The sequence below is a fragment of the Gorilla gorilla genome, chromosome 2 (assembly GCF_029281585.2).
Source record: "Gorilla gorilla gorilla isolate KB3781 chromosome 2, NHGRI_mGorGor1-v2.1_pri, whole genome shotgun sequence".
In the NCBI taxonomy this organism is placed as follows: domain Eukaryota; kingdom Metazoa; phylum Chordata; class Mammalia; order Primates; family Hominidae; genus Gorilla; species Gorilla gorilla.
Window position 1 is genome coordinate 137,885,111 of NC_086017.1, and position 26,951 is coordinate 137,912,061.

General features: G+C 46.3%; 1 protein-coding gene across 11 annotated transcripts in view; it reads left to right on the forward strand.

Annotated features, from left to right (window-relative positions):
• Positions 1 to 241: 241 nt before the first annotated feature.
• The window catches only part of CHCHD6 (coiled-coil-helix-coiled-coil-helix domain containing 6), a 249,715-nt gene continuing 223,005 nt past the window's right edge, over positions 242 to 26,951 (forward strand). For 3 of the 11 annotated variants that reach the window (XM_063704132.1, XM_055381485.2, XM_055381480.2), the window contains exons 1-3: positions 242 to 439; positions 23,113 to 23,221; positions 26,598 to 26,667. In XM_063704132.1, coding sequence (XP_063560202.1) covers positions 353 to 439; positions 23,113 to 23,221; positions 26,598 to 26,667 — 266 coding nt within the window. In that variant the 5' untranslated portion in view covers positions 242 to 352. Of the gene's footprint in view, positions 440 to 527; positions 669 to 1,486; positions 1,646 to 2,583; positions 2,718 to 20,809; positions 21,125 to 23,112; positions 23,222 to 26,597; positions 26,668 to 26,951 lie in introns of those variants that run through there. The other 8 variants (XM_019024759.4, XM_063704131.1, XM_055381483.2 and 5 more) reach the window with 7 other exon arrangements.

A 26,951-nucleotide genomic window follows, 5' to 3' on the forward strand; every position in this document is an offset into this window, starting at 1 on the left:
TCACCCTTGGCTCTCCCTCATGGGTGAGCTCCCAAAGCGAGAACGTGACCCTGTCCTGCACCCAGCCCTCCACTCCAGGGCCTCCGCCGGTACACATCTTCGGCCTCAGCCTAACGCTCTCTAGCAGGCACAGACCGCCACGCCCCCACCCCCTCCAGACGGAAAGACTGCAACCTCCACAAGGCATCGCGACTCAGCGCCACCCGATTGGTGAAGCCTCAGGCGTCGGCCAATAGGACGTGGCTTTGTTGGCGTGTGCCGCGGCCGCGCGAGTCCTGGAAAGCTTTGTTGGCCCGGTTGCTCTGGAGCCGGGTCTCGGGTCTGGTGGCTGCCGGCCCTGCAGCATCTCGCCATGGGGAGCACGGAGAGCAGCGAGGGCCGCAGGGTGTCCTTCGGAGTGGACGAGGAGGAGCGGGTCCGGGTGCTGCAGGGTGTCCGGGTGAGCGGCGCCGCCTGGGCCGGGGCGGGCGTGGAGGCCGCGGGCGCGGGGGGGAGGTGCGGGGCGGAGCGCAGGGCCGGGGCTCTTTCCACGCGTGAGGGGCGTGGGGCTTGGGAGACTCCGGGGGCTCAGGCCAGGAAGAAGCTGAGCCGAGACGCGAGCCCGAGGCTGGCAGCCTTGGAGCTTCGCGACATCGGCTTCAGGGAAGGAGGAGTGAAGAACTGGACAGGTGCAAGGCCCCTGGGACACGAGGGACGCCCTGGCCACGTCCTGGCTCCGGTCGGCTTAGTTTTTACGTTTCTTGAATTTGCGCCCGGCCTCCCAGCCCGTGGCCCCTCAGGTGCGCGCGTCTCGTTCTGGGTACGCGGTGTCTCCCACCTGGGCTTTGCCTGGGGACTCAGCTCTTCCCCGCCGGCCTGTTCTCCACAGCACATCTGCGGGGCGCAGGAAGAACCATAGCTCAGATCTGATCCCCTTCCTTGCCTGAAACCCTCCAGTGGGTTCCTAGCGCGCTTGGATGATGCCTTCCCTGGTTCCAAAGCTGGCCGCTGCCCGTCGACCTCTGGGACTGCATCTCGTGCCATTTCCCTCGCGTGGCACTCGCACCTCGTCCCCAGCCTCAGGACCGCCGTGTTTTCCTGGAGGGTGCCGCTGGCTCAGCTCAGGGTCTGTGCGCCGGCTGTTCTCTCTCCTTCAGCTCTCTTTAAATCCCGCTCTTTCTTGTGATTCTTGTTGTAGTTCAGATATCACCAGAGAATACTTCCCTGACCACCCAATCTGAAGTAACCTCCCATCCCCCGTCACACATTTATTATTTTCATAGCACTCATCACAGTGATCGCTTCTGTTGATAATTGTTTACTTGTTTATTGCGTTTACTGCTAGAGTGTAAGCTTTTTGAGGCTAAGGTTCCTGTCTGATTGAAGACTGTCCCCAGAACCCAGAGGAATAAAAAGCAGCTCTTATTGCAGTGTAGGGGCCATGCGTTGGACTAAACCCTTTATAAGTTAACTGATTTAATTTTCAACAGCCCTATTTAGCCCATTATTATAGATTAAGGAGAACTAAGGCACTGAGAGGTGAACGAACTGATCCAAGATCATGTAAATAGTAAGTGGGAGAGCTGGGATTGAAACAAGCCAATTCCAGGGCATGTTGCTGTGCTCGGCCTCTTCCTCCACCTGTGTCTACACCTGCAGGTGCTTTGTAAGTAACTGTGGAGAGATGAATGAACCCAGTAAAAGGGACTAGGATTAAATGAAACGCACAGAGCTGGGTGTAGGTGAATTAGTTAATTAAGGAGGAATTAGGGAGGTGGCTTAGACTTCAGGAGTTCTGGCAGGTGCTCATTAGCTGTGTGACCTTGGGTAAAAAACTCTTTTGAGCATCAATGGCCACATTAAAAAAAAAAATTGGGTGTGTATGTATCCTAGGTACTGCCTAGGATAAGATGATGTCTGTGAAAGTGTTAAGGAAACGCACAGAGAGAGTGCTTTGTGGAGGCCTCTCTTCTTAGCCTAGCAGAGTACTTGGCACATTTGGTGCTTGCTAGGCGTTGTACAGTTTTGTGGACCTCACTTGTGGCAAGGATTAAATGGGGGAGGAGATGGCTTGTGTTTGAAGGCCGAGAGGGAGGAAGCTGAATTGGAATTTAGAAAGATAAGCTTGGCTCTGTTTGGGTGCTCTCACCCTTGTGATTTGGTCTCCTGTTTTGGGGAATGTTGGAAAGTTAAGTTGGAGTCCTCAGAGGTTCAGGGGAGTGCCTTTGGGGGTGCCTTCTTTCAAGTTGATTGGAAACCTCATGTTTTTTTGAGTATTATGTAAGACAGGTACATTTCATTTCTAGTTCTCTTAAATACTTCTGCAACATATAAATTCTCTGTATTTAAAGATGGAGAATTGGGCTTAAAGGGGTTAAGGAATTTGCCCAAGGTGTTAACCTGAGTAACTTCTGGGACTTTAATTAAGATCTTTTCGGTGCAAAAAGCAACTTTTTCTCACTTCTGCAATTCCCCCCCATGATGTATGCAAGGCAGCCTGAAAATTTTGTGACAATACCCATACCTGTCCTGACAGGGATGATAGTGCCCCACTTAGTTTTAAAACTGGAAGGAACTTTGGTGACTGACTTCTTTCTTTTCCAGCTGGGCAAACTAATCAGAGAGGATAAATGACTTGTCCAGAGGTGCACAGTAAGGTGCACAGCCCCACGTTATGAGAGCCACGCCCTTCCTTCTGCTTGTGTTTGAAAGAGGAAAACTGAAGAAAGGAGGTGATGGTATGAAGAAAGGATGTTTTGGTGTAGGGGCTTTTTCTGTTAGCAGAGTTACTTGAGGGTTGAGGAATTCACCTTGTCTTTAGGCAAGTGAGTGAAAAAGATTGCCAGATCAACAAAACAGTTGCCAAAGGGAACAAATCAGTTAATTTAATGAGAAGCAGATGCCAAAGAAGATCTGCCCCAGCTTCTTTAGAGCAAGTTGAATATTCTTAATGACTATTTGTATTTAATTCCTGAGGCCTGGTCTTAGAAAGTGTTCTCGTCCCTGTAAGATTAAGTGTTAGTGGCTGGTAGTGGTGGCTCATGCCTGTAATTTCAGCACTTTGGGAGGCCGAAGTGGGCAGATCACCTGAGGTCAGGAGTTAAAGACCAGTCTAGCCAACATGGTGAAACCCTGCCTCTACCAAAAATACAAAAGTTAGCTGGGCATGGTGGCACACACCTGTACACCCAGCTACTTGGGAGGCTGAGGTAGGAGAATCCTTGAACCCAGGAGGGGGAGGTTGCAGTGAGCCGAGATTATGCCAGTGTCTTCCAGCCTGGGTGACAGAGACTCCGTCTTAAAAAAAAAGGATTAAGTGCTAGGTCTTGCTAGTTTACATACTTAGTTTGCATAAATTCACAAAGTGTGTTCAAACTGTAATTCCATGGAAGGTAAAAGAAATTTAATGAATGCAAAATGCTGCAGTTATATTCAACTCCAGTTTTCAGAGCAAATGTGTGAAATACGTAAAGATTTTGTTTCAACCAGTACATTTAACCTCATCCTTCAGTAAGAGAAGGCACACATGGCAGTCATGGCGCATATGTGTCTGCCTTCCCTCTCCTCCTCTCCACATGAGCCGCCCTCTTTGGTGATTCAGCTGATGTTGGTTGCTTGTGAGCATCCAGACTGCTCACTGTTCACCAGCCTTTCCCCCTTTCCCACCACTGAACCCACCCCTGTTCCAGTCACTTGCATGTTCCCAGAGTCATTATTCCCTCCAGGCTTGATCAACTTTACCGTCATGCATTGCTCCCATGAGGCTGATTCTGGACCACGGTAGAGGGGAAGATCAAGAAGAATGTAGTCAGACACACAAGAGAGTCTCCCATTGTGCCAGTGCCAGAGAGGCCCTGTGCCAGAGCGCTGCACCTGCAACTGCCAGTTATTCCTCACCTCAGTGAATGTCCACTGCCTTCATGTTACTTGCCCAGCACTGGGCCTGGCCTTGCTGAGACAATGAGGGACAAAGTCGAGGACCCTGTCATCATAGAGACCTCAGCCCAGTAGGGAGAATGGACCAGAAAGGAAGAGACACAGGCAAAAGACTCAAAGAGCTGCCAGAGCCAAGGAGGAAACAAAAAGGGTGCAAAGGCTACTGGGGCTGCCTGCTTGAGGTGGGATGGTCAGGCAGTGCCTCTCAGGAGGAGATGTTGACTGTGGCCTGAGCCAGCCCTGTGAAGAGTGCGTATTCACTCTGTGCTAAGCACTGTGCCAAGTGTATTCAGAGCATCACCCCAGAAATTCCACATGCTTACTTGTGAGGGGTCATTATCCCCATCTCAGAAATGAGGAAACAGGTTCAGTGAGGTGAAGTAACCCAAGGTCACAGAGCTGGAACCTCAGGGTCTCTGACTCCATAGCCCATGTGCTTGGCAGCCACAAGGAGGGTAGGATGCTTGAGGATGTGGCAGGTGGTGAGGCCAGACCCAGGGCCCAAATGCCAGGCAGGGCTGTGAACATGTTATTCTGGAGGCCACGCTGCAGTTCTCTGGTCAGGAGCAGAGCTTTGGAAAGGTTCTGTCTGGTGACACTGATTTTTCTTTAAAAACAAAAACCAACAGTTGTAAGCCAGGTACAGTGGTATGTACCTGTAGTCCCAGCTACATGGGAGGCTGAGGCAGGAGGATCACCTGAGCCCAGTGGTTCGAGTCCAATGTAGCAAGACCCCATCTCTTGAAAAAAAAAAAAAAGCTTTATTGGGATGCATCATTTTACATATTATAAAATTCACCCATTTCAATGCTTTTTAGTAAATTTACACAGAATTGGACAACTGTCACCACAATCCAATTATAGAACATTTACAAGACCTAAAAAGGTGCCTTGACCTGTTTGCAGTCACTCCCCATTCCCACTCCCAGTCCCAGGTAACCATTAATCCTGTTTCTCTATAAATTTACCTTCTCTGGACATTTTGTAGATACTCCCCTCTTGGTCTTTCAATGACCTATCCATAGGTCGTTGGTTCCAGGACCCCCGTGGATACCAAAATCCTTGGATGCTCAAGTCCCTAATGGAAAATGGTGTATTTGCATATAAACTACACGTATTCTCCTGTATACTTTAAATTATCTCCAGATTACTTATAATACCCAAACGCTGTAAATTTTGTGTAAATAGTTGTTATACTGTATTTTTAAAGATTTGTATAATTTTTTTGGTATATTATCTTTTATTTCTTTTTCTCAAATGTTTTCCTTTGGACCCATGGATACGGAGGACTGACTGTAAATGTAAATGATTCATGCATCTTTTATTTCTGGCTTCTTTCACTAAGCAAGTGTTTTTGATGTTGGTTCATTGATGTAGTAGTATATATCAGTAGTCCATCCTTTTTATTGCTGAATGGTATCCTGTTGTATGTATATACTGCATTTGGCTTATTCAGTCACCAGTTGAGGGCATTTGAATTTTTTCTACTTCTTGGTTATTGTGAGTAATGCTGCTATGAACATTTATGTATTTACAAGTTGTTTTTTTGCAGGCAAATGTTTTAGTTCTCATGGATAGATACCTGAGAGTGGATTTGTTGGGTCATTCAGTTTATGAATTTTGTGAATTGTCAGGTTTAATTTTTAAAGAAACTGCTGAACTGTTTGCTGAAGAAGCTGTACCATTTGATATTTCCACCAGCAATACATGGGATTCCAATTTCTTCATATCTTCACCAACACTTGTTATTATCTTTGATTCTAGCTATTCTAGTGGCTGTGAAATTGTATCTCATCGTGGTTTGAATTTGCATTTCCCTAATAACTAATGATGTTGAGCGTCTCTTCATGTGCCTATCCTTATATTTTCTTTGGTGAAATGTGTATTCAGATCTTTTGCCAATTTTTAATTGGATTATTTGTCTTTTTATTATTAAGCTATAAGATATCTTTGTGCATAGTAGGTGTGTGTAGGTTATATGCAAATACTATGCCATTTTATATAAGGGACTTGAGCATCCTCAGATATTGGTGTCCACAGAGGTCCTGACACCAATCCTACATGGATACCAAAGGATGATTGTCCTCAATTCTGCCATTGTAGGGGAAAGCAGCCATAGACAATATGCTTAAGTGAGTGGTTTTGACTGTGTTCCAGTAAAACTTTATTTACAAAATCAATTGGTGGGTTAGATTTGGCTCAAGCACCAGAGTTTGCTGAACCCTGATCTAAATCGATGTTTGCTTCATGAGATCTTATTTCTCCAGGCTCTGTTGAAAAGATTATTCTTTCCCCATTGAATTATCTTGGAACCTTTGTGAAAATCCATTGCGCATAAATTTAGGGTTTATTTCTGGACTCTCAGTTCTATTCCATTGATCTTTATGTCTGTCCTTATGCCAATACCATGCTGTCATGCTGATTATTGTGGCTTTCTTTCAAAATTGGGATGTGTAAGGCCTCTAACTTTGTTATTTTTCAAGATTGTTTTATCTGTTCTGGGTCCTTTGCATTTCTGAATATGTTTTAGGATAAGTTTGTCAACGTCTGCAAAGAAGCTGACAGGGATTTTGATAGGATTTCTGTTGACTCTATAGATTACTTTAGGGAGAATTGCTATTTTAGCAACATGGAGTCTGCCAATTAGTATACATGAAATATCTCTCCATTCATTAGATCTTTCTTAAGTTTTCTGAGGAGTGTTTTTTACTTTCAGTGTACAAGTCTTGTACTTCTTAAATGTATTCCCAAGCATTTTATTATTTTTGATGCTATTGTGAATGGAATTGTTTTCTTACTTTTATTTTTGGGCTTGTTGTTGCTAATGTATAGAAATATAGTTGGTTTCTGTATATTGACCTTGTATCTTGCAACCTCGTTAGGCTCATTTATTAGTTCAAGTAGGGTTTTTCTTGGGGTGGATTTCTTAGGCCTTTTTACAAGTAGGATCATGTTGTTTACAAATAAAGACTGACTTCTTTTCCAGTCTGGATGCCCTTCTTCTTTCCCTCTTGCTTTGGCTAGAATCTCCAGTACAATGCTAAATAGAAGTTGTGAATGTGAACGTCCTTGTCTTGTTCCTGAACTTAGGGTGAAAGCATTCAGTCTTCCATCATTAAGTGTGTTAGGTGTAGGGTTTTCGTAGATGCCCCTTATCAGATTGGTAACTTTATCTTTTAATAGTTACAGCCACTGCTTTCTCTCTGTCCTTATGTCCTTTTTTCCCTTTATAAGCTCTAAGAGGGCAAATCCTGGATTTTCATGATAGTGTCTGCTCATTAATATATACATGTTGGGTTACATGCTTGGATTAATGAATTGGCAGTCCTTCTCTAGCCAAGCTGGCGATCTTGTGGCAGCTGTGCATGAGAATCTTATTCTTCCAGGCTTTAACACAGACCTGTTCGGGATGTGTGCGGCAGACTTTGTTTTCCGCCATGTGGTTGCCTAGTGAAATGCTTCTGAGCTTGCCTCCTTGACTGTTTCAGCTTGAACATGGAAGTTCCTTATGATATGTTTTATATGATTACTTTTCCTGTCCTTTCTTTTGTTCTTGCTGGATGTTAAACTCTGTGCTTGGGATCCTGTTCACTCTAGAATGTCTGCTTTTTGGTTGCAGCATTCATCTTAGTTGACTCACTTAAAGGCAGTGTGGGAAACAGAAGATCCCAGACCTGGACTTATGCCCTGACACTTCAGAAGGATGTGTCTTTCTCCTTATGTGCAAGATAGAGATATGATGTAGCATCTCCATGCACCCATTTAGCATAGACACCACGAAGGGGTTGCGTTATAGATCGTCTCTGGTCTTCCACAGCTGTAAAGCTCACCTGGCTGTTTGGATGAGTGCAGTTTGATGGAGCCTGCATCAGGAATTGCCAGCTTGGAAAGCCAGAAAACAGGCAGCCAACTTCTCTGCTGCTTTTCAATGAACAGTATCTGCTTCTGATTTCAAGTCCAACAAATGGTTCTTGAGTACACACTGTGTGCCGGTTTCTGGGCTAGCTTCTTTCACATGTGTTATTCTGTTTGATGCTCCTGAATCCATCACATGTTCTGACAAGTGCTGAGGCATTAGAAAACAAGGTAAAGCAAATTCTGCGGGGAAGCACAGTACTTTAGGTCTCTCTACCTTTTCCACCTCAGCTGCTGAGGAGTGGAGGCTCATCTTAAAGACAGGCTGGTTGAAGGCCCCGACACCTGCACGTAGATTTCCCGCTGGTGCGTTCCATTTTTCTGCCTTGGTGGTTCTGAAACTCACTGTGTGTGAGAATGACAGCAGGGGACTGTCTACACAACCACACTGTACTTTAGGTGCAGAAGGAATCACTCTCAAGGATTTAGTTGAATATCCTTTAAATTTTATCATAATAGTAGTACAGCGTAACCAGTAATACAATCTAAGTAGTACAAGAGTTAAAAGTTATTTCCACCTTCTGACTTCAGCATATGATCCTCATATATGATGAAATTCCATTGCATTCCTCCTTTCTTGTATCACAGTACAATGTTGAAGGTCTCTGTATGTAAAAGATAAATCTATAAAATAATATAAATGTAAGGTTGTTAATTGTAACCCTTACTAGGCTCATCTCGGGCCAGTTCCCACATTTGGAAAGTAAAGGTGCTGCACTGGAAGGCAGCCTTGATCCTCCCAGGCTTCAAGTGCTGCCTTTTCCCTCTATTGGAAGGGGTCGCTCCTGCTCTTCGCAGTGGCACTAGTGTCCAGCATCAACCACCGTCTCTGCCCTTCCTGTGTCTGGTAGGAGCTTCTGACCATTTCTGAGCCCGCTATCCCTTCTGTGCCCTGTTCCTGGCCATTCTCTTTCATCCTCATTCATGCACCCATGACTTCTGGATTCTAAATATCCAACCCAGAGCTTTCTAAATGCCCCTGCCAGCACCCCTGTGCATGTCCCATGGGTACATTTAATTGACTGTGTCCAAATGGGACTCACCCGCATTTCTTCTCTGCCCCCTTAGAGATGACCCTTGTCTCTTCTGTTGTGAGTAGCTCTACTATCCAGTCCTTCATCCGGAAAGCTGGCGGTCATCCATGTTCCTCTCTTTCTCTATATTCATGACAAGTGTTGAGCTTTACCTTACAGCAGTTTCTCAGTTTTGTTCTCTCCTCTTTGTCCTTCCTACTCTCAGTTCAGGCCTACACTATCTTCCCCTTGACCAGCTGACAAATTGTTCTTTATTAGCTTGCTTCCCACAAATCTATACTTTCTGGTGCTACCAGGCTAATTTTTTTAAGAAATGCAAATTTTACTTTTGAACAGGTTTCCAGGAGATGGTCATTAAATGCAGACAGTTAAAAAGGAGGTGCCCGGGGAAAAGCTTGTCTCTCTTCCACTGTGTTTTGTCAGTCCTGCTCCCAGAGGCAGCCCGTGACCAGCTTCTTGTGTCCCGGGGACTGTTCAGAGTTGAGGCTGATTGTGTCGCATCCGTTCATGTCTCCCCCTTGCCTCTTGGTTAAAGGCATGTTTCCGGGCCTGGCTCACAAGGTCCTCCATGTGTGGGCACCACTTTCTGCCTTCACTGCGCCTCCCTGCAGGGACACTTGATCCTGCGGGACCCTAAGCTGCTTCATGCATGTGTGCCTGTGATTCTCCTCCTTTGGCTGGCCAAGTGCAAGTGTTGCCTTCAGAAGGAGCCTTTGGTGGTGTCCTCTGCAGACTCTGTGGTCCCCTCCCAGGGCTTAATGCCCTGGGCCGAAATGATCTATTCCACACTTACTTCCTTTCTGCCCCATGAACAGGGGCCACATCTTCTTCATCTCTCTGTCCCCAGCACCAAAGCCAGAGCTTGGCACAAGTCAGTAAAATACTTGTTGGATAAAAGTTTAAGCCACTGGCTCAGTTTTTCTTTCCTCAAACTATGACTCCAGAAACTTAATGATATTAATTGATTTTAAGTAATTGCCACCATTTAAAAGTTGGGAGGCTTTAGATCGAGACCATCCTGTCTAATATGGTGAAACCCTGTCTCTACTAAAAATACAAAAAGTTAGCCGGGCATGGTGGTGGGTGCCTGTAGTCCCAGCTACTTGGGAGGCTGAGGCAGGAGAATGGCGTGAACCTGGGAGGTGGAGCTTGCAGTGAGCTGAGATCGCACCACTGCACTCCAGCCTGGGTGACAGAGCCAGACTGCATCTCAAAAAAAAAAAAAAAAAAAAAAAGTTGGGAGGCTTTACATAAAATTGATTTTTAGCTTTTTTGGGGGAACAAATGGAAAGTCTGCCATTCTCGTGTGACAGCACTTTGCTGGAGTTGCAAGGTGGCTACACTCTTCAGGTGGCTGTGCAGTCTCATTACAGTTACACCATGGTATCCTTGCATGGTGCTTTATAAATTTTATTTTTTAAAATCAGGCCTGTTTTATTTGTTTCCACCACCTGTCCGACTCCTGTGGGCATTTGTGTGTGCCATGCTTGGTGTAGGAGGTCTCCGAGGGCTCTTCTTGTTCTGCCTTTCTGGGATTGACATCTGTGGTGAGCAGCCGGTGCATCTAATTTCAGCTCATAGAAAACTGAAGAGCTAGGGAACAAAATCTCCAAGGCAACAGCCTTAGGCAAGGGGGTGATCTTTTTCGGATCACGGGGTTGGGCAACACCTCTACAGAGATTGGGGTGTCGGGCATCGGGGTGTTGGCACCAGGAGCTGACAGGCTGAGCCTCCTGGAAGCCTGTCCTTCTGAAGCTGGCCGCGTCGGCACTGTCCTGGTGCTAGGCCTGCCCTAGCCCACCCTGCCTGTCTGCTGTAGGCCTGAGCTGATTTTATCTCTTCGTCGTTTTCCAGTGCCTAGCATCCAGCAGGCCCTAGGAAAACACTGCGTTGAGTGGATGGAGCATGGCTGCGTAGGCCTGTCTCAGCTGCTGACCCACTGTATAACTTTGGGAAGTCACTCTCTGCAGCTCACTCTCTTCATCCTCGGAGTGAGGACGATGACACCGCTCCTGCCTGTGATGCCTCGCTTTGTGAACTGTGTGAACTTTCAATGCAAAGAATAATGCTTAAACTGCCTCCCCATTGCGCCTTCCCAAATGTGCCTAGGTAGTTAACATTTTTAAGACTAAAAACACTCATTTTCATCTTGACATTCGACTAGTTTTTAAAGTAGGTTGTCTGTTTTGTGGGTATACGGATGCTCTGCCCGTCCATCTCCCTGGGGCTCCATAAAGCAGTCGGTGGAGGAAGTGGGAACTGCAAATCATTCTATTGTTTCCCAGTCTTCCCTTCTATGAAAAGGGTTACTTGTCACCTCAGAGCAGCTCCACATTACTGCCTTTTCTTGTGCAGGGGTCCCTGTAAAGTGTCCAGGGTTTGGATTTGAGTCATTACCCTAGCACTTCCCACGTTCCACCTCCCTGACTCTAGTTTCTTCATCTGTAAAATGGCGATCACTGCACAGGGACTGCCCTTACCTGGAGCCTGGCATATGGAGTATGCTCTAGGAACAGCAAGTCAGGGTCGTTTTTGTCATTAGCCTTAAATAGGCACCCTTATCATCACTCTTGGGTTGCAGTCTTCTCTTCTAGCCATGAGCTTTGCTGCCTGCCTCTGGAGTGTGGGGAAATTACATTCTTACCTGGCCTGCCCCTAGGCTCTTGTATGCCCGGGATTCCCTAACATCTTTCTAGAGAGGTAGCCTCTTGTAGCTTCCTGTGCAACCTGTTTGCCTGTGGAACAGAGCTGCATGGATGGACTTGGAACATGACACACCCACACAGAGATCAATAATGTGGCTCAATAATGATGCCTGCTTCTTTCCCATGAGCCATACTCAGGGCCTTGCTATCAGTTTTCCCTCATCCCTGTTACTTTAGGAGTTTTTCTTCTTGTGGAATGCATCTTATTTTTAAATGCCAGCTGGTCACAATTTCTCATGAATCCTTTCAGAGTTTTCCCAAGGCCGTGGATACAAGTGCACTCTTTCCTTTCTGCAAGTACAAATGAGATCACGCTATTCCGTCCATTCCCTTTTCCTCTTACCTGCGCATTCAGTCAGATGGTCTGAAATAGTTTCACTTCCTGGTGTCTTTTGTAACCATTACCTCCCTGTCACTGCTTCAGTTGTCACACTTCTCAGTGCTCCTCCTCCTGATTTGCACTGTTGTGGTGGTTTCCCTGCTACCAGCCCCTTCGTGATTTCAGTCCTTCCTCCTGCTTTGCCAGACCTTCCTGTGCAAAGAGAAGACTGACCACATCCCTGCTTATAGCCTTCACTGACTCCCAGTTCCAGCTTCCTTGGTTTGCCATCCAAGGCCCTCAACAGGTGGCACTCCAGCAACTCCTCACACCTGATGTTTTCACGTCCCTGCCAGACTGAGCCGTGGCGCTCCTTGGAGCTCCCTCCCTTCTGTGCCTTTGCTCATGCCACACCTCTCTCTGGAACGCCACCTTCTGCTCACACCCCTTCTCTGCCGTCATCCCTTCAGGCCCAATTCAGGCCATCTCCCTTCTAGCTGGAACTCGGAGTTCCATTGTTGAACCTCCTGGGCCCTTAGTAGGGCCGCTGGTATCCACTGCTCAGTGGCTTGTCTTCTCTCCCTCTGTATCTGTCTCCTCCACCCCGCTTGACCGTGAGCTCTTTGAGTAGAAGGGTCATGGATGTCATATCTTTATATACTCCATCATGCTAGTGCCATGTTATGGACCCAGGCCTCTAATAAATATTTAATTCATGTGGTTCACAAACATTTGAGTGTCTCCGGTGTGCTAAGCCCTGAAGATACAGCAGGAGCATCATGGAATCCCTGCGCCTGTGGAGCCACTGTGCTGTTGGAGTGAAGACAAAAAAGTGCTTGGGGTCTGTTGTGCCCGGTGGTCATAAGTGCTGCGAAGAAAGCAAAGCAGAGTAAGGGGAGGGACGGTGCTGGCAGGGGTGGGGTTGATAGGGGGGCTGGTTCCAGACAGGGGTGTCGGGGAAATGCGTGCAGTCCCCTTTGAGGCTGAGCCTGCTGGGAGTCAGTTGGTTCCCTGGCCTTTCCGCAGCAATCTTGGCCCCTCTTTTTATCGCTTTAGCTTCTGTGGTGGTCGTCCCTTCTAGGGGCCATTCTAGGCAGTGAGTGCTGCTTAGCAGGTGCATCTCCCCTTGCTTTTGCTGTTGGGGTGGCAGCCTGCTGCCTTCAAAGCAGAGCAGCACAGCAGTTAAGCACGCAGGCCGGGGTCAGGCGGCTTTCCCTGCAGTCAGGCTTTGGTCCTGCGGCTTCATGGGCTGGGCAAGTTCTTTAACCTCTCTCTACCCTGGTTTTCTCAAGTAGAAGGTGGGTGTGGCATTGTGAGGATTAGTGAGGTGGTCTGTGCACTGTGAGTGCTGGATGAAGGTTAATCAGTAGGTAGGTAGCGTTAGTAAGGTGGCACAACTCAGTTACAATCACGACTCTCATCCTCATGACCTTATATCATGACCTTTTATTGGGTCAGCTGCACACTGCTCACTCCTGTCCTTGTTCATTCAGTTGTTGATAATACCTACTTGAGGTTTTTAAGACGGCACCATTCTCCTTACAACCTTTTAGTCGCAAGGTGGCCATGTGACTTACTCGTAGACCTGTATGGTTTAATAAAGAAACACATACGGTGGCATGCACCTATAGTCCTGGCTACTCAGGAGGCTGAGGCAGGAGGATCCCTTGGGCCCAGGAGTTTGAGACCACCTGGGCAACAAACGGAGGCCTTATCTCTAAAAAATAAAAAAAGAAACCTGTAGCCGTTTGGGAACTTGCCTCTAAGTTCATAGTTGCTTTTGGGTGAGGCTGGCATTTTGGTTTGGGTCAGATTTTGGTTTCTTCCTTGGAAGGAGGTAGGATCTGGGTTCCAAATGCATTTGTTAAGGTGGAAGTGCTGAGGGGTGTGTGCGTGTGTGTGTGTGTGTGTGTGTGTGTGTGTGTGTGTGTGGCTTAGATTGAGGCTTGGGCCTCTCCCTGGCCCGGCCTTGCATTTGACTCAGACTGTCTGTGGGCCTTCACTACTCTGCACGTGTTCCGCCTCCATCACGGAGCTTGTAGGGCAAGGACTGTGGGCTGGAGAGGGGAGGAGAGAGAGTCTCTTCCTGGACTTCACTTTGTCATTAGAGTCTTATGGAGGTGCCAGCCAAGTGCGCCAGGGTAGCGGCAGGGAAGAGGCCCCTCTCCTTGGTGTCCCCCTGTTACTCCAGGGTGAGGGCAGGTTCAGGTTTGAGCCACAGGATGTCAGAAAGGAGGGCACTTTAAAAAGAATGTGCCCAATTTAATTTTGTGTACAGTATGGACAAGCTGAGAAAAGACTTGCTCAAGGTTGCAAAGCTACATGGAGAGCACTTAGAACAGTGCTGATGGTCTGTGGCAAATGCTAACTGTTGTTATTATTGATCAACTCATGTATTTTTATGTACCCAATATGTGCCTGGTATGGATTATAATTAATATTTGTGTAGCACTTTGCAGTTTTCACTTAATAGCTAATATCAATTGTTTACATTGTACCAACTGCTTTGTGTAGATTGCTTCATTTAATCCTGGAAATCACCGTAGAGTCTGTACCATTAATTCTTTCCATTCAACAGATGAGGAAACTGACTTAGAGCTAAGAAGTCCCCTGGCCAAGGTCACACAGCTGGTATGCAGCTTAGCTGGGATTCAAACCTGGGCTGGTCTGACTGCAAAGCACTGAGTTCCTGAGCTGCGCAGCAGCCAGGCCAGCCTTGAGGGAGGCTCCATTTCCTAGGTGAGGACAGTGAAGCTCAGAGAAGCTAAAGAATTGGGGCAGCACCACGCAGCTGGAGGGTGGGCAGAGCTCCTCCTCCCCTGTACTGCTCTATATTAGTCCTCTGTCCATTGACCACACAGGACCTCCTGGCCAGCTCTGATGGCACTGTGACCAGCGGGCCGTGGCATCAAGCACGCAGCCCCATCTGGCTCCGGAGGCCTCCCCTCTGGTTCTGTTGGTGCAGGGACCACTGCCCAGATGGTGTTTATTCTCACATGACTGCTGTGTGTGTATGTATATTTGTTGATTAAAAATATTACTTGCTGTATTTTGTGGCAACATAAAAAAAATTACAACTCTCTCAGTGCCAACAAGAATCTTGCCAATGTTTTCATTAACCTCTTACAAACCAAGTCGTGTGGTTCCATTCCTGCCCCCTGGGGTTGCAGCTGGCAAATCTCAGCCTCCCACTCACCTGTGCAGAACCCCCCGCAGTGACCTCCTCGTGCCCTCAGATCAGATGTGAATGCTTTACCCTGGTTGGCCAGGGCTCATACGGTCTAGCCTTTGCCTGCCCCTCTGGCCTGATCGTCTGGTCCCTTTCTTTTAATTCACTGTCCTCTGGCCTGCCGGCCTTCTGTGGGGCCCTCGGACATGCCAGACTCAGTCCTTCTCAAAGACTGTGCTTCTCCCCTCTGCTGGAACTAGGTTTCAGGATGTACATGTGGTTGAGCATCTCATCGCTGGGCGGGCGTCTTAACAGGAATGTCACGGCTAAGCAGGCTTCCCTAGTGCATGCGGCTTCTTGCCCCTCCCCCGCGCCCTGCATGGTGCCATCACTTTATGATAGCCGTTTCTTCTTTCATAGATAGCACCAATCACTAGTGCACCCCGTTGGTTCTTCAGCATACATTTAAGCATTTCTGAAGTGGGGATGTTGTGTATGATAGGATGTTGTGTATGACAGGAGGAATGTTAATTTCACCAGGGTTTTTGTCTTTCATCAGGCCATGTAAAATGATGGTAAGGTTTACAGTTGCTGGTGTCCTGGCTTAGGTGAGGGAGGACATGGGAAACAGTGTGTTTACTGGGTATCGTTTCTCACCTGGCATCCGAATGTGAGCTCCAGAAACTGAGGGACTGTGTCACTCCCTTTCAGTGCTGTTGCTCACTGCTTCTAGCGCATTGCCATCACAGTGAGTGCCTCATAAAGAGGGACAGTGGGCCGTGGTTACAGCTCCCTTGTCTGTTTGCCTCTGGACAGGGTGCTTCCTCTGCTCCTTGCCTGGGCTGCACTATCAGAGTCTTCTTTTTTTTTTTAATTTGAGACAGAGTTTCACTCTTGTTGCCCAGACTGGAGTGCAATGGCGTGATCTCAGCTTACTGCAACCTCCACCTCCCAGGGTCAAATGATTCTCCTGCCTCAGCCTCTTGAGTAGCTGGGATTACAGGTGCCCGCCACCACGCCCGGCTAATTTTTGTATTTTTAGTAGAGACGTGGGTTTCACCATGTTGACCAGGCTGGTCTTGAACTCCTGACCTCAGGTGATCCACCTGCCTCGGCCTCCCAAAGTGCTGAGATTAGAGGCGTGAGCCACTGCACCCAGCCAAGAGTCTTTTGCATGGCAGGGCCTGGTCTTCCCGGTCACGCAGCCCTTTTCCATGGTGTGGATTAGGACATCGTCAGCTGTGACTGCCACTGTCATGTAGATCACACGTGTCGTGGTTGCCTCATCCTCATCCACATAGATCCCAGGACCCCTGAGGTTCATTCCTCACTGCTGACCTCCCTCAGGACACCCAACCGGGGCTTCTAGTCCCTCAGGGGCCTGGTGCATTCCCACAGGGTCCACTCTGAAATGGGGGGTGCTGTCCAGTCGTGTGCTGGTAAATTTCTAACTGGCTCTGCCCTTCACCTCCCTCAAAGGGCCTGGTTTGTAGCACTGGCCAGTTTCTATGGTGGATATACCATTGTAGCCAATTCCAAACTGCTGTCATGAAGTCAACCAGCACATGTTTCCTGAAAATTTAAAAATGAGCTCTTAGCCAGTTTCAGCCACCATTTGGATGCCCAGATCTTTTTGTTCAGCCTGTGTTCCCTGAAGTGCTGGCTTCAGGAAGTTCTCTGAAGTGTTCCCTCTTGAGTGCTGGCTCCGGGTCCCCACCTGTGGGGAAAGATGTTCCATGTTGCTCCTGCTGTCACCTCGCACCCAGCCTGGTGTCCTGTTTCCACCCTCAGCATGTGGCTAAGTGCTTACTGGGGACTTGGGGCTTTAGATGTTTCTCCTCATTCTCCCGTACACTGACTCACTCAGGGTCTTAGTTGCTACAGCCGCAAAAAAGGAGCAAATGGGCAAACTTGCGAAGGTTTCTCCCTTTTACAATGCGGGATTTTTGTATTTACCTACAATCAAACGGATCTGCTGCCTTCTTAGAATAATTTTCTTAATTTCCTCCCTTTTTTTGTCATTCTCACGCAAATTATTCCACGAACTTGAGATCAAAACTCCTTTTCTTCAACTCTGTGCTCTCGTTCATTCCCTGCAGTCAGGGCAGCCACCAGACGAGCCTTTCATCCCACCTCCCACGCAGGCCGTGATGATGTTTCCTTGCTCACAAACTTTCAGCGTCTCCTCGGGATGGTTGGACCTCTCCCTCTGCCTGACTTCCAAGCTTCCTTCTGTGCTGGCTTCATCCAGGTCCTTCCACCCCACGCCTTCCAAAGTGAACCTATGGCGGCAGGCGCACGGTCTCTTCCTGTCTGTGCCTCTTCCCCGGTGCCCTGCCCTAGGCTATGAAGCTTCCGCCTTCTGTAGACATCGCTGCCGTCCCGCCCATGGGATGGAGCTTCTCCTGTGTCCAAGTCTGCGCCTGCCTTAGGGAACCCATCCCTCTCTTGGCTGCTTCCGGCCACTGGAATCCCTCCTTGTGCTGTTCTCATTGACTTCCTGTCTGGGCTGCTTCTCTTTGTTTTTGGTGTTCTTTCCCTTTTTATTTGTAACAGCTTTATTGAGATGTGATTCACATGCTGTACAATTCATCCATTTAAGGCATGTGATTTAATAGTTTTTAGTGTATTCACAGGTATGTGTGACCACTGCCACAATCATTTTTAGAACATTTTCATCACCCCCACCCCCCACCCTCCCCACCAAATCCTACTTACCCTGTAGCTATCAGCCCCCACCCCGGTCCCTGCATTTCCCCAAGCCCAAGGCAGTCACGAATCTACTTTTGTGTCTAGAGATTTGCCTGTTGTGGAATACGCCGCACAGTGTGGCCTTTTGGGTCTGACTCCTTTCACTTAGCGTAGTGCTTTCAAGGTTTCTCCATGTTGTAATGTGTCAGTAGTTCATTCCCTTTTATAGCTGAATAATACTCCATTGTATAGATATACTTCATTTTACTTATCCATTCATTGGTTGATGAACATTTGGGTCCTTTCCATTTTTTGGCTATTAGAGATAATGCTGATGTGAACACATGTTTTCATTTGTCTTTGGTGTACAATGAGTGGAATTGCCATATCAAGTGGTAACTCTCCATATCCTCGCAAATACTTATTATAATTTGACTTTAAAAATTTATTTATTTATTTAGAAACAGAGCCTCACCTGTTGTCCAGGCTGGAGTGCAATGGTGCAGTCATAGCTCGCTGTAACCATGACTTCCTGGGCTCAAGCAATCCTTTTGCCTCAGCCTCCCAAGAAGCTAGGACTGCAGGCATGTGGCACCACACCTGGCTAATTAAAAAAAATTTTTTTTTTTTTAGAGAAAGGGCCTCACTGTGTTGCCCAGGCTGGTCTCAAACTCCTGGTCTCAAGTGATCCTTTTGCCTCGGCCCTCCAAAATGCTAAGATTACATATGGGAGCCATTATGGCTGACCCTTACAAGTTGACCTTTTAATTACAGCCATCCTCATGGGTGTGATGTGGTACCTTATTGTGGTTTAAACCCGTGTTTCTCTAGAGACTAATGATGTTGAGCATCTTTTCCTGTGCTTATTGACCATTTGTATATCTTCTTTGGAAAAATTTCTATTTAGATCCTTTGCCCATTTTTAAATAGGATTATTTTTCATTTTATTATTCAATTCTGGAAGGTGTTTATATGTTTTAGATAAAAGTTCCTTATCAGGTATATGATTTGTACATATTTTCTCCCATTCTGTGGGTTGTCTTTTCAGTTGCCCTATGGTGTCATTTGGTACTCAAAACTTTAAAATTTTCAAGAAGTCCAATTATTTATTTATTTCTTTCATTGCTCATGCTTTTGGTGTCATCTCTAAGAACGTATTGCCAAAGCCAAGGTCATAATGATTTAGCCCTCTGTTTTCTAATAAGAGTTTTATAGTTTTAGCTCTTAATGTTTAGGTCTCGGATCTGTTTTGTATTAATTCTTGTATATGGTGTAAGGTAGGTGTGCAACTATATTATTTTGCAAGGGATATCCAGTTGTCCCAGCATCATTGGTTGAAGAGACCGCTCTTTCCCCACTGAACCGTCTTGGCACCCTTGTTGAAATCAACTGACCATAGAGATAAAGATTTCTTTATGGCCTCCGTATTCACTTCCATTGATATGTTTGGTCTTCTCTTGTCATATGTCATTAACTAGTTATTTGATTGTATATATCTTAAATACTACAGGGACTCTATTATTATTATTATTACAATCTTTTGTTACTAAGGAAATGTTCATGGTAAAAAAATTAAGATACAAAAGTTCCAAAAGTGAAAATCCTGCCCCAGCTGCTCCTGTCCCCACTTTCAGGACCTCATCCTCTGAGTACTTTACTAAGCAGTTTTGTAGATTTCTCCTTGGAGCAGATCTGTATATGTGTCTTATGTGCATGCATGTGAAATCCAAATGCAATTCACACTTGTGGATATGTGTATATGCATATATTCAAATTCAGCAACATTTATATTTGTATGTCTGCATTTTTTTTTTGCAAAATTGAGATGTACAAAAAATTCTATGACTTTTTAAACAATCAGCAGTGTATCTCATGTGTTTTCCATGAAAGTGTATGTGTATTCTACCTTGTTCTTTCTTAATGGTTCCATAAAATTCTATAGGATGTATATGCCGAAATTTTCTCAGTCAGTTCTCTATCTGTTGGATGTTTATGTGATTTCCTTTTCTTTTTTCCCTATTTCCTCCGGTGTCACAGTGAGTGTCCTTCCACATGCCTCTGTGTACATGGGGGAGTAGTTTTCTCAGTGAGATATTCTGGAAGTGGAGTTGCTGATCGTGTCTTTTGTCTTACAGTAATTTTTAATGTCTTTCCCTCCGCTGTGTTTTATGATGCCTTGCACATATTAGGCACTTAATAAATATTTACTAAAGTGAACTCTTAAGGATTTTTATCCTGGATTGATCCCCAGCTTGCTGTTTCATCTCAGTAAACTGTTTTATGACACCCTTAGGCCTATTTCACATCCTCTAAATGAATGAGAGTTTTGGTTATCCAGTCTTCATTAGGGGAACTGAGGTGAAATTAGTCAAGCAGTATTTGATTATCTACTGTATGTGTGGCACTGGAGGTGTACAGAGATGAGTGAGATTCAGGCTTAGCCCTCAAGGTATTTAAAAACCATCAGGATAGGCAGGCGGGAGGTGTAGTACTTCTCTGAGAAGCACATGTGTGTTGTCAGGGGGCTCAGAGGAAGGGAAAAGGTGATATCGGCACACCTGGGAGATGGTGCAGACGTGGCTCCAGATACCACAGTACAGTGGACATCAAAATAAAGCAAATCATGAACTTTTTGGTTTCCTAGTGTATGTAAGAGTTGTGTTTACACTATATTGTAGTCTCAAGTGTACACTAACATTATGCCTAAAAAGTGTATATACCTTAATTAGAAATACTTTATTGGCAAAATATGCTAATGATCATCTGAGCCTTTAGTGAGTCATAATCTTTTTGCTGGTGGGGGGTCTTGCCTCCTTGTTGATGGCTGCTGACTGATCAGGATAGTGGTTGGCTGTGGCGGTTTTGTAAAATAAGACAACAATGAAGTTTGCCACATTGATCAACTCTTCCTTTCACAAAAGATTTCTCTGTAGCATACAATGCTGTTTGATAGCATTTAACCCATAGTGGAGCTCCTTTCAAGATCGGAGTCAGTTCTCTAAAACCCTGCTGCTACTCTATCAACTATGATCCTATTCTAAATCCTTTGTTGTCGTTTCAGCAGTGTTCACAGCATCTTCACCAGGAGCAGATTCCATCTCAAGAAACCACTTTCTTTCCTCATCCATAAGAAGCAACTCCTCATCTGTTCAAATTTGATCCTGAGATTGCAGCAATTCAGTCACATCCTCAGGCTCCACTTCTAATTCTACTTCTCTTGCTGTTTCCACAACATCTGCAGTGACTTCTCCATTGAAGTCTTGAACCCCTCAGAGTCATCCATGAGGGTTGGAATCTACTTCTTTTAGACTCCTGTTAATATTGATTTTTTGACCTCTTCCCATGAATCATGAAAGTTCTTAATGGCATCAGAATGGTGAGTCCTTTCCTCGGAGTTCTCAGTTTACTTTTCCCAGGTCCATCAGAGGAGTCACTATGTATGGCAGCTCTAAGCTTATAAATGAATTTCTTAAATAATAAGACTTGAAAGTAAAAATTACTCCTTGATCCATGGGCTACAGAATGGATGCTGTGTTAGGAGGCATGAAAACAACATTCATCTTGTACATCTCCATCAGAGCTTTTGGGTGACCAGGTGCATTGTCAAGGAGGAGTAATATTTTGAATGGATTCTTTTTTGCTGAGCAGTAGGTCTCAACAGTGGGCTTAAAGTATTCAGTAAAGCATGTTGTAAACAGATGTTCTGTCATCTAGACTCTGTTGTTCCATTTCTAGAGCACTGGCAGAGTAGATTGAATATCATTCTTAAAGGCCCTAGAGTTTTCAGAATGCTAAATGAACATTGGCTTCCATTAAAAGTCACCAACTGCATTACCCCCTAACAAGAGAGTCAGCCTGTCCTTTGAAGTTTTGAAGCCAGGCATTGATTTCTCCCCTCTAGCTATGAAAGTCTTAGATGGCATCTTTTCCCAGTAGAAGACTGTTCTGTTTAGTATTGCCACCTTCATCAATGATCTTACATAGATCTTCTGGACAACTTGCTGCAGCCTCTCCATCAGCACTTGCTGCTTCACCTTGCACTTTTATGTTATGGAGACGGCTTCTTTACTTAAGTCTTATGAACCAACCTTGGCTCACTTCAGTCTTTTCTTCTGCAGCTTCCTCACCTCTCTCAGCCTTGACTGAATTGAAGAGAGAGAGAGCCTTGGGCTTGATTAGGCTTTTGCTTAAGGGAATACGGTGGCTGGTTTGATCTTCTATCCAGACCACTAAAACTTTTTCCATATCAGCAGTGAGTCCGTTTCACTTTCTTACCATTCATGTGTTCACAGGAGTAGCACATGTAACTTCTTTCAACAACTTTTCCTTTGCATTCACAACTTGGCTAACTGTTAGGTGCAACAGGCCTAGCTCTCAGCCTATCTTAGCTTTCGACATGCCTTCCTCACTAAGCTTAATCATTTGTAGTTTTTAATTTAAAGTGAGAGACATGGGACTTTTCATTTGAACACTTAGAGGCCATTGCAGGGTTATTAATTGGCCTAATTTTGTTGTGTCTCAGGGGATAGAGAGGCCCAAGGAGAGGGAGAGAGACAGGGGTGGGGGAATGGCTCATTGCTGGAGCCGTCAGAACACAACAGCATTTATCGGTTAAGTTCGCCGTCTTACATGGACAATGTTCTCAGTGTCCCAAAACAATTACAAGAGTAACATGAAATGTCACTGATTACAGATCACTGTAACAGATATAACAGTGAAAAAGCTTCAAGTATCATGAGAATTATCAAAACATGACTGAGAGACACAAAGTACATGCTGTTGGAAAGACAGCACCAGTAGACTTGCCTGATGCAGGCTTGCCACAAACCTTCAACTTGTAAAAAAAAAATATGTTATCTGCAAAGTGGAATAAAGAGAAATGTGATAGAAGGAGGTACCTGTGCTTCACTTGCATGCTGTCGAGGAGCAGCCTTCCCTGGAGAAGGGGACATTGAGATACCTCCAAAGAAAGGATATGATTTGGATGGGTGGAGATGTCCCAGAGAGGGAGGTGGTGGGCTGGAGGTGGTTCAGAGGGAAGAGCATGCCCGAATTCAGAAGAGGTGAGAGAAGTGAGACATCAGGTTCCCCTGAGGATTGGGTGTGTGGAGGGGAGTGGTGGGGGTGAAGCCGCAAAGCCAGCAGGGGACATATATTGGTAGGCTTGGGAATCCGGATGGGCTCAGCATGGACCTGGTAGGCACTGGGCCACCACGAGAGGAGTTTTAGTAGAATTGCTTTGTTGGAGTTGGTCTTGAGGAAGCAGCGCATTCAGTAAATCTGGGGCCTGAATAAAGCGGAGGCTTTGCTTCCAGGCACTTCTGTGGCATAACTTTTTCTTTTCCCTGTTTTCTGCTTCCTTAGCTGTCTGAAAATGTGGTGAACCGCATGAAGGAGCCCAGCTCTCCACCCCCTGCTCCCGCATCTTCTACCTTTGGCCTTCAAGATGGCAACTTGAGAGCCCCTCACAAAGGTATGGGGATTGTGACAGTTCTGTGGAGTGTGGAGAGACAGTGAAAGGAGTGATGGGTGCTCACCCGAGCCCACCTGATGGCGCGCAGGGCTCAGGTTGGCTTCTGGATGACGTTAAGCAGCTCTGTCTGGTAAGGGCTTTCCAGAAGAGCATGGCTTTCTGGGAGCGATGGGTGCTGTCATCAGAGCTGCCGGGATTCGGGTCGGACCACCTTCCCTCTGTGTCACTTTCTCCATGTGGGAATTGAGGCAGAAGGACCTGAGTTGACAGCTCAGGAAAGAAGTTGCCTTTAAGGCTCCTCAGAGGCGGCATAGCCATGACTCAGCTTCAGCCACTCTAGCCTAACTCCCAAGTCAAAGAATGATGTGGATTCACGTGAATGGGGCCAAGTATAGGAGAATTCCGTCAGTGATTTAGGCGCCTACCACAGCAGCCCTCACCTGAGCCTCAGGCCGAGAGCTCCTGTCCTGGCCCTTGGAATGGTTCCCTCTGGGCTTCTAGGAGGGGTCCTAGGAGTTCCTCTTCCTGGCCCACTGTGAAGCTGGTGCTCAAGCCGGGCTCAAAGCTGATTTGTTCCCTACTGTATTGTGCGTGTTGCAAATGAAGAAATTTGTGCTTTCCCCAAATAACGACTTGTAGCAAACACAAGGAAATAACATTTTAAGGAAAAAAGTTCTAAGGCATACAAATGTTAAAATATTACAAAATAAAAAAGTCCTTGGAGCAACTGCTCAAAACATACTTGTTTTTGAGAACTTGGGTCTGTCTATCAGACTCCGTAACTCAATTAAAAAAAAAAAAAAGATTGGCTGGAGGCAGCATGCCACCACGGAAGGACCGACTGTTCGTGTGGAGAACCACCCACTAGATTGTTCTTCTTGGGCCTGGTCTTGCGTTACAGTTGCCTTTTCTACTCATCTTCCCTGTTGGGTTGAAAGAGTTTAGAATATGAGAGCTGTATCCTGCCCACTTAGTGTTTACTGAAGGCCACCCAGAACCAAGTCCTGTGCCCTGTGCCAAGACACAGTGATAGGTGGGCAGGGACCCTCTCTCATGGCACACCTGGCTCTGGTTATGGAGACTGATGAGTTATGTGTCATGTTGTGATGCAACACTGGAATCTGTCCCAGGCTCACGGGAGAGGAGGGACTGTGAAAGGCAGGAGGAATGGTGGTGGGTGGGCACTGCGAATGGGCAGATTGCAGGAGTGGAGGTCTGGCAACAGGGTGCATCCCAGCCTGCTCGGGGTCCTAGAAGCATTGCCCAGGAGCCAGTCAGCACCTGGATTTGGACCCACCCCAAGATCTTTCTGAATATCTACCACTGTAGGGGATGTGTGAGATTCCCGAAAACCCCCCAAGAAGCCCTTGTCCTTTACTAATAGGGCTCACTTACTCCCCACGCTGGCTCTAACTAACTGATGAGAAGGGCTTAAGAGGAGTCTAACTTGACCCAATGCACTTTAACAAACTGGATTAACTCGAAAGAGGGAGAAAGTGATGATAAAAGCGAAAATTGCCATAATATATAATACTACACATCAGTTTCAGCTTTAGAAGAAATAAGAAGCATTTGCTTCAGTTTGGTAAGTTCCAGCAGTTTAGAAAGCAAGAACAGTGGTTCTTTTGTCACTTGGAGTTAATTATGACAAAGTACTTTGCTGTTTAAATGATAGATGTAAGTTTTGTTTCTGAATGTTGAAGAGTCAGCATAAATGGATTGTCTTAAAGTTAACTAATTTTAAGATATTTTGTACTTTTAAAACCAGTTTTTGCTTTATTTTAGTGATGGAACAGAGTTAGAAAAAGAAGTTAAAATTAAATTCTTCTCATACTATACCCCCCAAAAATGTCAGAGGAAATTAAAGATTGAAATGTATGGCTTGAAGCCATGAAAGTACAATAGAAGATAGATTTTCTACACGTCATATTAAACGAAGAAACCTTAAATTAAAAAAAAATAGGAAATGTGAATATAAGAAATTAGACAATTTAGAAAAGAAGTAACAGGAATGGATAAGTTAGGGAAAATATAACATTTGACAAAGTCCTAGTAATCTTAATATGTAGCGAGTTCTTAAAGATCTTTAAGAAAGACAACTCAGTAGGAAATGTGCACAGATGGCCATACTCACGACAGGATCTCCATGTCATGAATACTGGAAGAAACACATATTCAACAATGTGCACTCCAAGGGAGCGGGGAGCGGGCAGGGGCACACAGAAAGGGCAGTGAGGATGAGTGCCACATGCTCTACATCGGCAGCCCTGTTATTTTGTAGTTAAAAAATGGAAAATTATATAAAAAGCAAAAATACCAGACATTAAACCTCAGTAAAGCTCTTCAGACAAATAAATAAGCATGGGGATCACTGGTGTGGAGATGAAACCCCGCAGCGGGCTCCTGAGTTCACCTCAGTTGAGAACCTGGTGTGTTGCTGAGGAGCATGGGAGGTGCTCTCCTCCCATGAGAGGTGGTTTGAAAGTGGGAGCAGTCACAGCTGATGCTTTCAGAAGTGCCCCCTGAAGGATCCCTGATGGGTCTGGGGTGGAGTCGCACACCCTCATTGAGCGCCTCACACAGCCTGGTTCTTATGTTATGCTCTATGTGGTTCTGGCTGCTGGTGCATACAACCCTGTGGTGGAGGGAGGTGTGTGACATCGGAGAAGGCCAAGAAAGGTGGTGAGCTTTGGCTGACAGAGAGCTTTGGAAGGGTAAAGGCTGGGGACAGGGTAGTAACAAAACCTTCAGTATCAGCAAGTGGTGGGGAGAGTGAATTGGATTTGCTCAGAAATCCCGAAATTCGTGATGATCAAAAGGGACCTACTGTAACAACAAAAAGAGCCCAATAATACTAAAGGCGATAGTGGTTAAGTAGAATTAGGTTTAATTTGGGGCATTTGCCACAGTGGGGATTGTGCAGACTCAGGTGGGTACTAAGGGAAACAAGATTTAAAGAGCCCCCACCCCTTCCCTTCCCTATGCCAAAACCTCTACCCGGGAGGTTGTCCTCATGAAGCAAAGCAATGACCTCCCGCCGCCACTCCTGGCCTGTGCTTAGGAGATGACCTGGATTCCAAATAATTGTCAGGAGAGTAGGGATGGGTTTGGAACACTGCACCCAGTGTTGTGGGCATCCTGGTGCAGAGACCCCTTCGGGATAAGAGGTGGCTTGGATCATCTGGCTTTCCAGACAGCTTGAATCAAGGGTGTTCCTTGTCTGCCCCTGCGGACGCTCCTTTGTGGGGACACATCTGTGATGCTGCCTTCCAAGGGGCACATTCATTCATGGGGGTCATTCCTCTCTGGGTGACCTCTGTGACTTTGTGGACCCTGGGGTGCCACTGACAGGCCCTTTCTTCTCTTTCCTTTGCAGAATCCACACTGCCCAGGTCGGGGAGCAGTGGTGGCCAGCAGCCCTCAGGGATGAAGGAGGGTGTCAAGAGGTGAGCCCGAGAGCCTGCTTGCTCCCGGCACTGCGCTCCGCCTAAAAGCCTCTTTCCTCACTGGGTACCCCTCTCCTTGCCTGAAGCCCTGGAGGGTTTGTCTCACATAATTAATCTCTGTTGCATTGAAGGACAACCCTATGGTATAGGTATCACTGGTCCTAGTTTAAAGATGTAGAAACACCAAAAGGGGCATAGGGGAATTGATTGTTAATGTTCCTCATGCCCAGCAGTTTGAGAGGCCAAGGCAGGAGGGTTGCTTGAGGCCAGGAGTTTGAGACCAG